Source organism: Nylanderia fulva, unplaced genomic scaffold, assembly GCF_048542155.1.
Source record: "Nylanderia fulva isolate GAGA-0341 unplaced genomic scaffold, ASM4854215v1 Scaffold270, whole genome shotgun sequence".
Classification (NCBI taxonomy): Eukaryota; Metazoa; Arthropoda; class Insecta; order Hymenoptera; family Formicidae; genus Nylanderia; species Nylanderia fulva.
Genome location: NW_028190337.1, coordinates 57,420 through 74,847, shown reverse-complemented (window position 1 = coordinate 74,847; position 17,428 = coordinate 57,420). Strand labels below are relative to the sequence as shown.

The following is a 17,428-nucleotide window of genomic DNA, read 5'->3' as shown; positions in this document are numbered from 1 at the left end:
CCCCTCTAATTTTCGGCGGTTCACGTGGTCGGATCGCTGAATTATTGTTCCGACTCGCGGTGGCCGAGCCGGTGGAGGCCACACCGACGGTTCGGATCCGTGGGTAGAGGTTGACGGCTGGTCAACCTCGGCCAGGATTTTCTCGATCTTGCGCAGTACGTCGGCTGTCATTTGCCATTTCGATAACGACTGACGTGTCTTTGCCCGGACTGACGGTTAGAAGTCATCCGTGTTTTCAGCGGCGGGGTCGTATGTGTTTTCTTCCTCGGTATCGGTATTGTCCTGTTCCCTTCCTTCGTCGATTTTGTTGTCGGTGCGAATCTCCTTGTTTTCGTTGTCTCCTTCGTTTCGGTCAGTCCCGTTGGCCGGTTTCAAATTTTGTACGTGTACACGTCGGTACCATTTCCCCCGGCGACTGCGCAAGTTCATGATTACCGGGGAAATGATTCGCCGCACCTCGAGCGGGCCGATGAATTTTGGCGCGAGTTTTCGCGTTAAATCTTTGTACCCGGTTTGACAGCGGGTGGTCGCGCTTCCACATCCATTCTCCAATTTTTGGTTGCCAGGGGCGTCTTCGCATATTGTAATATTTTTCCTGTCTCTGGAACGCCCGAGCTAAGTTAATGCAAACAAGCTCGTACGCCGCTTTTAAACTAGCTTTTACGCGGTCTGGGCTGGTTGTTGGTTGTCTTGGCGGGGCAGCAGGTAGTGGTACGTGGAGTTTCCGGCCATGATTGAGAAAGGCCGGTGTGTAGCCGGTGGTGTCGTGGACAGCGGTGTTGTATGCGAACTGGAGAGACGTTAGGTTTTCGTCCCATGTGCGATGATCCTGGTCGACGTACTGGCTTATCATTGTCTTTAGCGTTCGATTCTCTCTCTCGGTCGGATTGCAATGTGGCGCGTACGCCGGCGTGGTCCGGTGCTTGATGTTAAACGCGGCCAATCTCTCGGTAAATTCTCGCGACGTGAACTGCGTGCCGTTATCGGATAGTATCGATTCCGGGCAGCCATGTCGGAGGATCACACGCTCGTCTTTGTGACGGCGTGGGCGGTGGCCGCTCAAAGGGGCGCTATTTCTGCCCACTTTGAAAATCGGTCCTGTGCCACGAGGAGCCAAGTGTGCCCTTGACGGGATCGGGGAGTGGTCCGACTAGGTCGATGGTTGCTTGTTCCCCTGGGCGTTCCACGGCGTGGCGTGTAGCATGCCGGTCGGGGCCTTTGGGCGATCCTTATGGGCTTGGCAATTCGTACAGTTTCGTACGTATGTCGCGATTTCTCGGAACATTCCGGGCCAGTAATATTTTTCTGCTACTCGGGCAATCGTTTTCGCAATGCCCAAGTGTCCGGCCGTCGGGGCGTCATGATGACGTCGCAGGATTTCCCGGCGTTGTTCCTTCGACACACACTTCTTCCATTACGTGTCGGCGGGGTTGTCCTTAAAATTGAGGCTGTGCAGAACGTGGTGCCAGAGTCGCTGGTCCTCGATTCAGTAATCTGGGCGGGTATCGGGGTCACGGGAGACGGCATCATACGTGCGACGATACCACGAGCAACGGGGCTGGCCAACGGCGCAGGTAACCGGGTGTCGCGACAGGGCATCGGCGACGCGATTCAGAGTTCCGTGCCGGTATTTCATTTCGAAATCATACTGTTGTAATTCGAATAGCCACCGAGCTAATTGGCCGGACAGCATTTCTAAACGTTGCAGCCACTTAAGGGACTGATGGTCAGTAATAACTGTAAACGCGTATCCTTCTAAGTAGTTTTTCATGCGACGGATTCCCCATACGACGGCTAGGCACTCTAATTCGGTCGCACTATAATTCCGCTCGGCCGCGTTCAGGGTACGACTCGCATAGGCGATCACGCGTTCTCCCTCTTCGAAGTGCTGGCGTCAGTTTGTAAAACGAAGCGGCGCGTAAAGTCTGGACAGAAGGTGCCGTGACCAGGGTGCGTTTAAGTGCACGAAATGCAGCCTCCGCGTCGGGTCCCCAGGCCCATCGCGCGTTTTTGCGGGTAAGCCGGGTCAGAGGGGCGGCGATAGCGGAGAAGTCCGCAATGAACCGGCGATATCAGGACGCCATCCCCAGGAATTGTCGGACTTGCTTGAAGTTCGTGGGCGTGGGCCATTCGGCGACGGCCTTAACCTTTTCGGGATCGGTTCGTATTCCTCTGTGGTCGATCACGTGACCGAGATATTTAAGCTCGCTTACGCAAAAGCGGCATTTCAACGCGTTCAGCTGAAGCTTTGCGTCGCGTAACCTACGGAACACTTCGGCTAGCAGGCTCAGGTGTTCCGAGAACGTGCGGCTAATGACGATGATATCGTCTAGATACACGAATACGTGCGGCTCTAGCGCTGGTCCGATGACGGAGTCTAATAGTCGCTGGAATGTGGCCGGCGCGGAGTGCAATCCGAACGGCATGACGGTAAATTGGTATAGACTTTGTCCCGGAATAGTGAAGGCGGTGATCGGGCGGCTGTCCAACGCGAGGGGGACCTGCCAGTAACCATTCTTGAGATCTAGAGTCGACAGGTATTTTGCCCCTCGTAGCTTATCCAAGGTGGCGGTCACCTGGGGTAGCGGGTACGCATCTTTTTCTGTTACGTCGTTGACTTTCCGGAAGTCTATACAGAACCGGAATTTTCCGTCGCGTTTCTTTACTACTACGACCGGCAAGCTTCATGCGCTTCGTGATGGTTCGATTACGCCCGCTGTCTCCATTTTCTCGACTTCCCGGTCGATCACCGCCTGCATGGCGGGATTTCGCGGCCGATAGCGTTGTTTGATCGGGATCGCGTTTTTCAAGCGTATCGTGTGTTGCACGAGATCGGTGGGTCCGCGTACGGATTCGAACTCTTCTAGTTCGCTTTTTAGAAATTTTCGTAATTGTTGCGCTTCCGCGGACGTTTGAATCGCCAGTCCCCCGGTACCGTTGTCTTTCCTGGCGATCGTCGGCCACGCGCGCGGACGAGGAGGCGGTATGGAGACCCCTAACCGGCTCTATAGATCGGCCCCGATAAGGACTTCACTATCTAGCGCAAGGGAGTACTAAAAACTCGTGGTAGTACGTGCGGTTCGCTATGCGAAAATTTACGGCTATTGTTCCCGGCGTGTCGGCCGACGTGCCGTCGGCCATCTGTATTTGTCCCCCGTGGGTTTTGATCGCGTGTCCTTGCTGCGACAGACGGTCCGCGGTTAGGCCGTTGACGAAGGACACTTCCGACCCTGTGTCCAGGAGCGCCAAAAAACGCTGTCCTTGAATTTGGACAAAGATGTGCGGCCGCGGCGTGTATTTTATGCGGAGCTCGGGACGGTGGATTCGCCCGCGGCGGTCCCGGCTTGGCCTGCGTTTCCCGCCGGCGGGTGGCACTCCTTTGTGAGTACCCCGTCTTTTCCGCATTGTGAGCAAAATTTCCGTGGGGGCCGTTTGCAATCGAACCGAGTGTGCCCCCTTTGCTTGCAACGCCAGCAGCATTCCGTCTTATTATACATGGCGGCGATATTCGGTTTCGGTAAGTCTTCTTTCCGGCAGGCGCGACGTTGCTGTTCGATTTTTTCAAATTCCGCGGCGCGCATTTGTAATTCGCTTAGGTTCCTGACGTCGTCGTAACACACGTAGAGCTTATACTCCGGATTCATGTTCTCGTACAGGCGGTCTAATTGCTCAGCGCGTGAATAGCCCTCTGCGCGTCTCATGGTTAGGATATCGGTTGCGTATTTTGCAAACTTTTCTGTTTTTTTCTGCCGACGGTCAGCGATTTCGCGGCGAAGGGCGGCCTCGTATCGACGCGGCAAGAATTGCATCCGGAACGCACAGTCGAAATCCCCCCACCCGCACCAATCGAGTCGGTTATTACGGTACCATAAAAGGGGTTCCCCTTTTAGTAATTTTGGCAGTCCCTTAAGGAGTTGGTACTCCGTAACCCCATAGACGTCGCGTAACTCCTCGATGCGTTCCAGGAACGCGAGGGGGTCTTTTCCGTTGAAATGACACCCCCACTTTCGAATTTGATTCATTGTCCGGGCGTCGTCGGGAGGTGTCGGGGGTCGGGGGGGTTGGGGTGCGGTCCCGGGGGCCCCGTCTGCGGGGTCGGCTGCATCTCGTGTGAGGGACGGTCCTGCGATGGATGCGTCCATGGTGTTTTTTACGCGGCGGCGCAACTCGTCTAGCGTACCGGTCGTGTCGAGTCTGGCTTTCGCGGCAAATATTATTAGTTGTTCTTTCGTTAACGAATGCACTCACGCTTTCATTAGGTGCGGTCGCTCGCTTCTTGGATTTAGTGACGGTCGGTCCCTGTTCGGGACCGCTTATAACGGACCGCTTTCTCGGTGCGGCCGGACCGCTCAATCAGGATCGACAAGGTTCGAGAAAGGGGTTAGATGCAAGAAGCATGCGACTGGGTGTAGGTTTTAACAACGTGTTTATTCTGTGTAATATTTACAAGTGTGTGCGTGCGTGCGTGCGTGCGTGCGTGTGTGTGTGTGTGTAGATGGATTCGCCGAGTGCATGTATCGTTGTGTGTATGGCGGCGTGTATGATTCTATAAAGGTATGACGTGTGTATTTTGTGCATTAAATGAGTGCATGTCGGTGTGTTTCGGCGCGGGTCCTGTGGACGATATTTCTGTCTCTCTCGGCGTCGGAGTTCGCTATCGGTACTGCAACAGATGCATTGGTTACAAATGAACACGCGGGTAACGCACGGTCAAAATGTTATCGCTATTATTCCGCGTCTCGATCGTGGCTCGAGACTTTAATTGCACGGCCCTTTAAATTCTCGTAGTCGTGTTTACGTTTGTTGTCGGCACGGCGCGGTCCGGGGCGCGAGGTGGTCTCGCGGTGTTATTGTCGCGGCTTTCTCTCTCTCTCGCGCGCGGCCGGGTGAGAGAGTTGCCGCGCGGGTTTTCCTTTTTCGAAAAGTATGTCTGTTTCGGAGTAACCGCGTTGAGGAAATTCTGTTATGTATTTGGTTTAGAATAATCGATCGGCCGCGGGAGCTCCCGACAGAGGCGGAGAACGCCCAACCTTCTGGTGTTTTTTGACCGATTGTGTTGGAGGATAATGTCAAGAGCGGTTTTGGTCAGGAATCGCTCGGAGCGGCTAGCAAGTGGGAACGCACCCACACGAAACAGGGCACCCTCGATCTCTTTTCTCTAGCTTGTATTTTGCGTTTTCCGGAGCGGTAGTCATCTTCAAGACGCAATTTTCCGTTTCTTGTCGGGTTCGTTCGGTATCTTTTTAAATTATTATTCCGGGTTGTGGAGAAAAGGATTGTTTGACTGTCTTTTCCCCGCTTTATTTATCGTCGGCGCGTGTTGTATCGTTACAAATTATACTTAGGAGACATACTTATGCGTTGCTACCTTAATCGTAGTAAACAAAGTGAATTTGAATCAAAATGTAATGCCCGCCACCTTTTAAAAATGAAATAGTACAACATACGTACGACTATGTCTAGTGTGAATCAAACTCAACAATTTTTTTTTTTTTTAAGTCAGGAAATTTGCCTAAACCAAACTTCGCCATCCTGACCCCTGAGGGAAGGTCAGGAGGCTTCGTGGTGGATTCCCGCCCGTAGTATCCCGAGGGACTATCGGGCGGGGGACCGACCTAAAACGTGACTGAAGCCCCTGGTCGTATGGGTATTGTCCACCGCGGAACCGCTCACGCATTACTTCACGGTGGACACCCGACCGGCGTCCTTTAGGAAGGACACATCCCCCAAGAGGATACTACAGGTATCCTCCCGGAGAGGACATTCCCTTGCCCAATTAAGGGCATCGGAGGAAGCCGGGCTACTAGCTCTCCCCGGACTTCCCAGGGTCGACGTGCAATGGGATCAGGGCCCCCACCCTTCTCCCAGCCGAACCCAGAAAGTGAGACGGCCGCAGCCGCCCACCCCACACTTAAACGTCACAGGACGTCACCAACTACGTGGACAGACATGTACACATCCACAACAGAAACCAAATAAGGGCCACAGGCCCAACCATCTAATGGCCAACGGAGAGGCACAATGGCCGACCACAATGAAGGTGGGAGGGTTGTTACTCCCACCTATAAACGAAAGACAAACAAAACTAAGACTACATGAACTTGGCACGGGCGAAGAGGCCGCGGAGTCACCTTTCGGCAACCTCTCCGACACTCAATCACCCATTGCCGCTACCTACTACATATAAACATAAACTTGGCGGAGCAGGGAGACCACGGAGTCGCCTTTCGGCAACCTCCCCGGAACCCCCCGCATCCACCGCTACGCATTACGACCATTGGACGAAACAACACTAAGCATCGAGGGCAGAGCTGCAGCCCGGCACAGGGGAACCACCTCTCGGCGACTTCCCCCGGCGCAGGCTGCAATCCACCCTCACCCATTCCGGGCTTTCGGGCCCCACATCAGGGCACCCCGGAGCCCTTACGCGCTCAGCAAGCGCGCCCTCACGATGCCTCTCGGGAGGCACACGTACGCGAGCGCAAGCCGCCGACCCGACTCGATGCCCGGCGGGCTTCCCTCTCGACGCGCACGAATGGCAGCGGGGCGGCGCCACGCAACTGGCTGCCCTATGCCCCGAACCACCACACCTGTAACAAAGGCCGCCGCGGTCCATCTCAGCACCACAACAATTGGCCGTATGGCCAAAGTCGTGGCATCGATAGCACTGAAGGGGGCGACGAGCCAGATGAATAACATCCAGCATCGCCCAGCCCCCCCCAATCGACAACCTCCTAGCTGCCACAAGCTTTCGCGCTACTCCGGCGGGGCAGCGCATCCACATTGTCCCCACGCACGACCTTGGGAACAACCGAATCTCCCCAGACCTGAGATCCTCCACCCCGCAACCCCCAACTAGGGCGGCTACCTCCAGAATCTCAGATTTCCTAACGGAAAACATCGGGCCCCTCAGTTGAATGTCCTCCATCCGGGAAGGACGACCCACTCTAACCCCCTTTGTGGAGGGGAGCACTTCTTTAAGCCTTGAGGCGAGTGCATCCGCCTTTAAGGCTGAGTCATGTCCCGGAAGCGTCAGCAAAATGCTGCCCGTAGCTCCTCTGCGCATGCGCATGGAGCTAATCTCCATTTCCTTAATGTCGATTTTGGACTTAGCCTCCGACAAAACCGAGGCATAAGTCCTTTCTCGATCCTCCTTTTTCCCCCCAACCGTCAGCGAGATTACCGACGAGGAAGAAGGGGGAGAAATACGGCTCCTCTTCAACTTTCTTCTCCCGGAAGAAAGGGAGACCTGAGTCCCTTTTCCCTCTGTAGAGGGGGCACCCAAGGATAGGCCCTCCACCTTCGCTTTTTTCCGTCCTCCTCCGCGACCACGACGACGTCTACCTTTTTTGGCCGCCCCATGAACAAAGGCATCCGCCAAAACCTCCGCCGAGGCGGAGGCGACAGAGCCCCCAGGCAAGGGGCAGACCCCAGGCGCACTAGCGCCACCACTACTCCTCACGTGCGGCTCACGCATGGGAACCACCTCCCCCACAGAGGAGGAGGCCCCAGCCCGCCCCGCAAGTTCCGCCCTAACGGCAGCCCTAACAGCGACCGACATGTCGTCCCTCAAGTCGCCGAAGCGACGGTCAAGAAGGGACGCCAAGTCGGACTCCATAATTGGGCGATCTTCGACCATAGGAGCCGTCAAAATCGCCATCGCACTCTGCGGAGACCCCTCCGAAGAAGATGGCAGTGGTCTCTTTCCCGCCTTCTTTTTCCCATACAGGAAGTCATCAAATTCCGGGAGAGCCGAGCGCATGAAGCTAAGCTCCCCGGACAAGCGATCAACCTCCCTTTCCAGAGCCGAAATCTGAACCCTAAGGCCCTGGTTTTCGCTTCTCAGCGCATCCGTTTTTGGATCGACAGTGGATGTGCGGCTAACGACCTCGTTAATAACGCCACCCAGCTTCCTCGAGGAGGCTCGGAGCGTCTCGGCCATGCACTCCACAAGGCCCGGCTGCCCAGCCACCCTCTCCACTTGTGTGACGAAGGTCTCCCCTAATCGCCGAAGCTCCAGAGTAGTTATACTCTGGAGCTCTTTAGCGAACACCGCATCTGTGAGGGCATTCTCCGAACCCACAGCAGAAAGGGCTGGACCAAAAGAAGGGTCCAACACCCTTCGCGCATACTCGAGCCTTAATGCCTCTCTTTCGGCGGCATTAAGGCGCTCCCTCTCCTGGGCGAGATTCGAGTAATCACCCGTTTTTATTGGTCGCCCTCTCTTACGCGTGGCAGACTTACCTTGCGCTGTTTTTCGTGGATACTGCTTCCTGCCAGTGATTAGCCGCATGTCGTCCGGAACCCACGAATCATCTCTATCCCGTCTGCCCACCTTGGCTTCGGGGGAGCTCGGAGACGAGACCGTAACGAAGGACGGTTCACCGATCTCTATCTCCTCATCACTATCCCCCCTCAACTTTTCAGGAGAGGGGAGGAGCTGCGAAGAGTCACTCAGCGACTCATCCGAACCACACTCCACAGAATCCGTATCGCTAAGCTCAACGGAGTCATACTGCCCCACACACTCGTGTTGGCAGCAAAACTCCGTGGCTCCACGCGAGCACTTCCTTAAAAAGTTCCGCGCATATCTCGCGAGCGTCGCGTAGATGCCCAGACGATGTCGGAATGCGCGCACCTTCTCGCTTAGCAGGACCTGATGGATGCTAATCGCGAGATCCCTCGGATCAACACCTCTACCAAGATCCTCCCAAGCTATGGCCAACTTGATAAGCCGATCCTCAATCTTCCGTTCCAGCTTGTTCCTCAGCCCTGTCATGTTCCGATCCACGGACCCAGCTGGCAAATCCGTGGACGACCTGTCGCTCGATGACGACGAGGGGGGAGCCAGGCCTACACCCCCCCCCCACGCCGGTTCCCGGTACCCGAACCCGGGACGTTCTCTTCTTTCTTCGTACTGCTCATAGTTTTTCTGAAAAAAGAAATTGGTTTTTTCTGTCAGGGGTGTTCCTTCCCCTTAGGAGGTTGCCTTACTCAGCTAACGGGGCCTCCCCCCCGGGTGTTATCTTCGGTGTTTTCCTTCACCTAGTGCAGTGGACAAGTCCTTTTTAGGGCCTGCACGCCCATCGCACCTCGTTCATCCATCACCACGCACTCCAGCTCGGGTACCTCGGGATTGCGACACCCGTACACTACAGGGATGAGTCTGTAGTGCCCCTGAGGGAAAACTCAACAATTGGCTTACCTGTTCTAACCTTTTTTTTTTTTTTTTTTTTACGACTGGAATGTGTATACACATACCCGCCGCCTCGGGGGAGGCTTTGGGTTATGCGGGGATGGGAGAGGGCTGAGGGCCCAACTCCCGACTCGCTAAACCAGTCGGTGGTCCTCCTGGCGCTACTCGGAAACCCCGGGAATCGCTTTCGCATGCAACCGGAGTTTCCGAAGCGCCGTGACTCACCCCTTTCGGGTGCGCCCCTCCCGTTTGGCGGGCAAGCCCGCCAGGCGGAGAAGAGTGGGGACCACCACCACTCCTCTCCCCTCCGTGGAGAGTCGCGTGCAATGAACTCGAAGGGCCCCCGCCCTTTGAGCTCTGCGGCTCTCCTGTCTCGGGTGTTGGCGCCCCTTCCGCCTCCGAAGGGGGTTAGGATCCGGCGCCAGACACCCGGGACCTCTCCCGGGAGACTCCCTCCTTGGAGGCAGTCTCCCTCAGCGGAAGGGAGGGGACGCTTGAGCCAGGGGGAGTCGATCGTAGATCTGACTTGGGTCACTCTCCCTGCCTCGAGGTTGGTAAGCGGGTGGAGGGTGCTGGCGGAGACAGAAACAATATCAGACCATAGATATAGAGTTCTCCGTCAGCACCTTCCCCCGCGAGGTAATAGAGCGCCGCCGTATGAGAGAATCTGTCTCTCGAAGGTGGACCCTTAAAAAGCTGGACCAAGACGCGTTCCTGGCCGCAATCGAGGCGGCCCTGATGGTTCGTGGAGAGGACAACGGGGGGGATCAACAGGAGGACGAAAGGGCGTGGCTGCTGCGTACTATCAGCGACGCGTGCGACGCAGCCATGCCCAGAACGAAGAAGATTCCCCCCCGAAAAGCTTATTGGTGGTCGGAGGAGATCGCAGAGGCGAGGCGCTCCTCCGACCAGGCAAGGAGGTTGGTGAGAAGGAGGAAGAGACTCGAGCGGTCAGACCCCGAAAGGTATCAGGACGCGTGGGACATCTACAAAATGAGACGAGATGACCTACGCGTCCTGATAAGAAAGGCAAAGACGAGAGCCTGGGAGGAACTACTCTCCTCCCTAGACGAGGACCCATGGGGGCGCCCATATAAAATAGTATTGAAAAAACTGAAAGGAGGGGGCGCCCCCACAACAGAGTCCTTGAACTTCCAATTTGTCGGCCAAATCGTCGACACCCTGTTCCCGCGGGAAGAGGGTCAAGCTGACCCAATTCCGGAGCGGGACTGGGTGTGGGACGAGGAGGCCATGGGGGTCACGGGAGGGGAGCTCCGTGATGCCATCAGGAAGATAAAACCCGGAAAAGCCCCGGGTCCTGATGGCATACACGGAAAGGTATGGGCTCTCGCCTACAGGGGTCTAGCCGAACCCATGTGGAGGATGTATAACGAATGCCTCCGCATGGGTCGTTTCCCACGAGAGTGGAAGGAGGCTAGGGTAGTCCTCCTTCCCAAAGAGGGCAAGCCGAGGGATGTTCCCTCGGCATATAGGCCAATTTGCTTGATAGACGAGGCGGGTAAAATTCTAGAAAGAATAATAGCGGACCGCCTTGTCTATCATTTGTCCCGGGAAGGACCAAATCTAAGCCAGGATCAGTATGGCTTCCGGGTCGGACGATCCACAATAGATGCAGTCTTGCGGGTTCGTTCGATCGCGGAGGCCAAAATGGAGGAAGGCGGAGTGCTGATGGCGGTATCGTTGGATATATCCAACGCTTTCAACACCCTGCCATGGCACCGGATAGGGGCGGCCCTAAATCACCACGGGGTCCCCCAATATCTGGTGTCGATCCTGGCGGATTATTTCCGGGACAGGCAATTGGCCTACACGGACAGAAATGCCGAAGAACAAAGGCGTCATATGACGTGCTGGGTTCCGCAGGGGTCGGTACTCGGGCCCCTGCTGTGGAATCTTGCATATGACGCCGTTCTTCGGCAGGCCCTCCCCCCTAGCTGTCACACCGTGTGCTACGCGGATGACACGCTTGTGATGGCCGGGGGGAACTCGTGGGAAGAGGCGACCGCTCGAGCAGAACTCGCGGTGAACCGCGTCGTGTGTTTGGTTAGGCGGATGGGACTTAAAGTGGCGCCCCAAAAGACCGAGGCCATCTTTTTTCATGATGGCTCTCGCGGGGCGCCACCAAAAGCCCGCATCCGCGTGGAGGACACCCCAATAGAGGTGGGGGCCTGTTTGAAATACTTGGGCCTCCACCTCGACAACAAGTGGACCTTCCAGGAACACTTCCGCCGCATATCCCCCAAAGTAGAGAGGGCAGCGATGGCTCTGCAACGCCTGCTGCCCAATCTCGGGGGACCGGGCGGAAGTGTGAGGAAGCTGTACGCTGGGACGGTACACGCCATGTTCCTGTACGGGGCCCCTGTATGGTTTGAACGCCTGGAGGCTGCCCGCAGCACAAAGAATGCCCTAAGGCAAGTGCAGAAGCGGGTAGCCAACAGGATATGCAGGGGCTACCGTACGGTGAGCTGGACGGCGACGGGGGTGCTCTCCGGAGTACCCCCCGTGGAGATGCTCGCCCGCATGTACGCGGAGGTATACACGCGCACGCGTGCGTACCAGCGGGCGGGCATCATCCTGACAGATAGTCTTCAGCGTACAGTGAGGGTCCACTCCCGACGGGCGCTAATTCAAAACTGGAAGGAGGCCCTGGCAGATCCAACACTGCCAGAGCAGCGCACCGTCGGGGCTATACGGCCCTGTCTAGAAAGTTGGCTAGACAGGGCCAAGGGAGGGGTGTCCTTCCACATGACGCAGGTGCTCACCGGACATGGATGTTTTGGTGAGTACCTGCAGAGGATAGGAAAAGAACGCACGACGCAGTGTCACCATTGCGGCCACGAGCGGGACACCGCCCAACACACACTCGCAGAGTGTGTGGCTTGGGCGGATGAGAGAACGGAGCTCGTGGCCGCAGCGGGAGGAGATCTGTCATTGCCCTCACTCGTGGGGGCAATGACAGAAAACGAAGAAGTATGGAAGGCGTTCTCCTCCTTCTGCAGCAAAGTCATGCTGCAGAAAGAGGAGGCGGAAAGAGAGAGGGAGAGAGCAGGAGAAGAAGAGGAGGTAGGCGGGGACGACCCCCCTCTTTCCCCGGCATCGGCGGGTCCGCCCGTTCGTGGTGCCGGGAATCGGCGGGGGGGGGCGCCCTCCGCGGGCAAAGAAGGAGAAGAGAAGGAGGAGGCCGACCAAACGGCGGGGGTGTGCCCCGCCCCCTGCCTCCCCCTCTCACACCTACGCCACCGTCGGGTCCGCCCGGCGGGGGCGGGGGGGGCCGAGGGAGATATGCCCTCAGAACGAGGAGAGCCAACATAAGAGGAGGGGTCCCCCCCTCTCCATCCGTGCCGTCGGCGGAAGCACCCGTTTGCGGCGGCGCGGTTCGGGGGGGGGTCGGCCCCAACATACCCGCGTCTAATATAGACAAGGGGTGAGGTTTCCGGGGGAGGACCCGGGACATCTAAGTTCTGGGACTCCCCCCCCTGGGGCCTCACGTGAGCCGGGCGTGCGGGCGTGACCCCCCACTCAGGGGGTGCTTCCGCGCGTCCGGTAGGGTAAAACCCCCTCGGCTGCGGCCGATTCCCAATTCCCAAGGGAGCGGAGGAAGTCGCAGCCGGAAGGGCCGAGGGGGGGCCACGTGGCGGGGCGCCTGGGTCCCCCTCTGTGAGGACGTGACGCGCGGGGCCCTCTCGCCGGGAGCCACGAGGCACCGGCGGGAGGGCAACGTCGTCCACGGAGGGGGTTTCTCTCCTTCTGAGAGAGACCCCCTGGTGAGGGCCTCCGGGGCGAATGCCGAATCCCCATTCCCTTCGGGAGGGGGAGCGAGCACCGCTCCGGAGGCGGGGGGTGGCGGCTCGAGCGGGACACTCGAGCCGTGACCCCGCCCCCCAAACTCTTTGGGAGGGCGCGACGTGAGGTTGGTACAGCCCTGCGTCGCAACCGCGAGGACCCCGCACGATGCATTCGCGGGGGGGGGTGAGTGTCGCCTTCCGCGACACTCTCCCAAGGAGGGATAAGGCGGGGGGACGGCGAGATGGCATGGGATCCCAGCATCCTCGCCGTCCCTTATAAACGCCCGAGAAGGTATCCGCAGTGGGTTTAGTGAGGTATGTCTTGGGCCCCCTGACCGATCCATTCGTGGATCGGCCAAGGGGAACAAGAAGTCCCACATAACCATCCGCTCTCTTCCCGGAGAGCGGTGGTATCCATGAGGATTCCCACTGCGTCAAAAAAAAAGGGGGGGGACGCTTGAGCCCACCCTAAAGGTGGGACCGCGCCCCTTCCGTTTCGCCTCTCCCGTTGGTGTTTCTCCTTCGGGGACCGGGCTCCCTCCTTCCCCAGAATGGGTTGGGATTCGGCCTTGGTCCCCGAAGGAGCCCTCCTTCTCACCTCTATCGAGCGGGATCGGGGAGAGAGAGCAAGTTCCCTCTCCCCTATCCCGCCCCCTCCTCGATCTCCTCAATCTCTCGCCGCCTGGGCGGCAAACCTTCTCCCTCGTAGGCCGATCCTCTTGCGCCGCATTGGGGGCGCATCAGGGTCGGCCTCTCTCTCTCTTTCGGCCGCCTCCTTCCGCGTGAGGACGTCCTCACAGAAGGAGGCGACCGCCTCCCATTTAAGTGGGCTTTCCAGCATGGCCTTGACCATGCTGAGAAGCCCAAGGTCCCCCCGATGACGTTGGTCAGGGCACGGCGCTGGTCTGCCCAAGCTGGGCAATGTTCGACCGTGTGTTGCGCCGTGTCCCTGACCTCCGTACAGTGGTGGCATCTTCGCGATGGCTCCCTCCACGCCTTGTCGTGCAGGTACTCTCCGAAGCACCCGTGCCCGGTGAGCACCTGCACGACTCTATATGAGAGTCCGGGCTTTCTCGACAGCCACTCCTGAAGTACTGGCTGGATGGCCTGGACGGCCCGCAGTCCGGCTCTTGGTCGGAGGAGAGCCTCCGACCATTTCTCCACCGCCTGGTGTTTAGTCAGACGGCGGGCCGCCCCCATCGCCTTCGGTGTCATGATGCGACCCCGCCGGCGGAGGTCATCCTTTCGATCGTACATTTGTTTGTACGCCCCCGCCAGCAGGTCCCAGGGAATGGACCCGGACACCGCCAAAGCCGCCTCCAATGGGAGCGTCCGGTATCCGCGGACGAGCCTGATGGCTAGCTTCCGCTGTAAACTCAGCAGAAGCTTCCGACTTTGCGCTCTCAGGCCGACCGCCCACACTGGCGCTCCGTAGAGCGCCATGGATCCGACCGCCCCCATGTAGAGGCGGCGTATCTTTTCCTTGGGCCCCCCGATGTTGGGCAGCAAGCGGCCAATCGAGTTGACTGCCGCCCTTACTCGGGGGGCAAGGCGACGGAAATGTTCCACCCAGCCCCAGCGACTGTCGAGGGTGAGCCCCAAGTATTTAATATGGGGCTTCACCTCCACCCGAACTCCCTCTACCTCGACGTAGGACTGAGGTGGCCCCCCCCCCTAGGACCGTTAAAGTGAATACACTCGGTCTTCTGGAGGGCTACGCTCAGTCCCAAGGCGCGGATCTTGCCTATAACAAGTTCGACGCCCACTGCCGATAAGCGTCGAGCTTCCCCCTATCCTTCCCCCGGGCAAGCACCAGTGTGTCGTCGGCATAACACACAAGGTGCACGCCCGGGAGAAGTGCGCCCCGCAGAACCCAGTCATACCCGATGTTCCACAGGAGCGGTCCCAGGACCGACCCCTGTGGAACCCCCCTATTATGTTTCTTCTTGTGCGGCACTTGGTACCGCCCCGTGTACGAGATCCACCTGTCCTTAAGGTAGTCCCCGATCACCTCCTGTAAGTAGCGAGGCACCCCGTGGTATTGGAGTGCCTCGCGTATATGTCTCCAAGGCAGCGTGTTGAACGCGTTCGAGATGTCCAAGCTCGTCGCGATCAACACACGGCCCCCTCCCCCACAACTTCATCCAAGAGGGCTTTGACATGCTTAATAGCATCTATCGTCGATCTGCCTTCTCGGAATCCGTATTGACATTCGGAGAGATCGGGTCCCACCCCGGACAGGTGTTATCTGAGGCGGGCAGCTATCACTCTTTCGAAAAGCTTGCCCGCCTCATCCAACAAACAAATGGGGCGGTACGCCGCAGGGGATTCTGCGGGGCGCCCCTCCTTTCGTAGAAGGACCAATTTCGCGTCCTTCCATAAGGACGGAAATTGGCTCTTTTTGAGGCAAACAGCTGTCAAACAGCTGCCTCATTCTCCCCCCAAGGACGTTGAGGGCCAAAACCCAGGCCTTCCCGGGAATTCCGTCCGGCCCCGGGGCGGTGTTCTTCGCCCGGAGCCGCCCAATTGCTCGGACGAGCTCTCTACCTGTGACCCCGAGGTCCTCGTTCCTATCATTTTGGATCGTAGGACCCCGGGGTCTGTCACCACCCTCTTCCTCCGCTTCATCTGGGGGGAAGAGGGTGGTGATTACCTCCTCTAATAATACCGGTGGGAGACCCTCTGTGGTGGGAGGCCCCCCGGACTGCAGTTTCTTCCTTACAATCCGCTATGGCCTCCCCCACGGATCCTTGTTGAGGGTCTCCAGGAGCTCGTCCCAGGCCCGGGATTTGGCTTCCCCGATGGCCCGCTGGAGGGTTTTCTTTGCCAACTTGTAGTCCTCTAGCAGCTCGGCCGCCTCTTCGTTGGTATGACGCCTGCGCCTAAGACGGATGTACCGGTGTCTCGTCCGGATGCAAACGGCTCGCATCCACGCGATCTCCTGAGACCACCAGTACACCCCCCTCCTTTTGTTGTTGGCCTGGCTCCTCGGCATGGCAGCGTCACAAATCTCTGCCATTGCCGAACGGAACCAGGCCGCCTCCTCATTAGGATCGCAGGCGTCAAGCGTGGGACTATCCTCCCACGCTTTTGCCACGGCGGCCGCCATCAGGGCGTCCTTGTCCATGCGCTTAAGCGCCCATCTGGGGGGTGGGGGTATACCTCTCCCCCCCTCCTTTTTTTTGTTGACGCAGTGGGAATCCTCATGGATACCACCGCTCTCCGGGAAGAGAACGGATGGTTATGTGAGACTTCTTGTTCCCCTTGGCCGATCCACTGGTGGATCGGTCAGGGGGCCCAAGACATACTACACTAAACCCACTGCGGGTGTCCACCTCGGGCGTTGGGTAGGGAACGGCGAGGATGCTGGATTCCCATGCCGACCCGCCGCCCCCCCACCAAGCCATCTCCGGGGAGCTGCCTTGGCCTTGCGGCCAAGATCCCTCTCCGACCGCGCAGTCAATGACTGCGCGGTTTCTTCCCGGTTGCGGCGCAGGGCGACACCGACCCTACGCCGCGCCCTCCCAAAGAGTTTGGGGGGCGGGGTCACGGCTCGAGTGTCCCGCTCGAACCGCCACCCCCCGCCTCCAGGGTGGTGCTCCCTCCCCCTCCCGAAGGGAGTGGGGATTTGGCATTCACCCTGGAAGCTCTCGCCAGGGGGTACCTCTCAGAAGGAGAGAGACCCCCTCCGTGGACGGTGTTGCCCTCCCACCGGTGCCCTATGGCTCCCGGTGAGAGGGCCCCACACGTCACGTCTTCACAGAGGGGGACCCAGGCGCCCCAGGCGGAAGGGCAATGCCCCGCGGGAAGAGGGTCCTCTTGGCCCAATTCCTGAGCGGGAGTGGGACTGGGACGAGGAGGCCATGGGGGTCACAGAGGGAGAGCTACGGGACGCCATTAGGAAGATAAAACCCGGGAAAGCTCCGGGTCCTGATGGCGTCCACGGGAAGATATGGGCTCTCGCCTATCGGGGTCGAGCTGGACCCATGCGGAGGATGTACAACGAATGCCTCCGCATGGGTCGTTTCCCACGAGAGTGGAAGGAGGCAAAAGTAGTCCTCCTTCCCAAAGAGGGCAAGCCGAGGGACTCTCCCTCGGCGTATAGGCCAATTTGCCTGATAGACGAGGCGGGTAAAATCCTGGAAAGGATAATAGCGGACCGCCTCGTCTACCATTTGTCCCGAAATGGACCGGATCTTAGTCAGGATCAATATGGCTTCCGGGTCGGACGATCCACAATAGACGCAATTCTGCGGGTTCGTTCGATCTCGGGGGCCATAACGGAGGAAGGCGGGGTGTTGATGGCGGTATCATTGGATATATCCAATGCTTTCAACACCCTGCCATGGCACCGGGTTGGGGCGGCCCTAAATTATCACGGGGTCCCCCAGTACCTGGTGTCGATCCTGGCGGATTATTTTCGGGA

At 58.2% G+C, this 17,428-nt stretch overlaps 1 protein-coding gene across 1 annotated transcript; it reads right to left on the bottom strand.

Moving 5' to 3' along the window:
* Positions 1-13,644: 13,644 nt before the first annotated feature.
* LOC146722794 (uncharacterized) lies at positions 13,645-14,463 on the bottom strand. The gene has a single exon (XM_085483851.1). It carries the CDS (start codon positions 14,461-14,463, stop codon positions 13,645-13,647), a length of 819 nt encoding a protein of 272 aa, XP_085339977.1.
* Positions 14,464-17,428: the final 2,965 nt, after the last annotated feature.

Excerpts from the sequence above, each read along its gene's own strand:
- LOC146722794 (XM_085483851.1), bottom strand. The coding sequence starts at position 14,463 with ATGGGGGCGGTCGGATCCATGGCGCTCTACGGAGCGCCAGTGTGGGCG.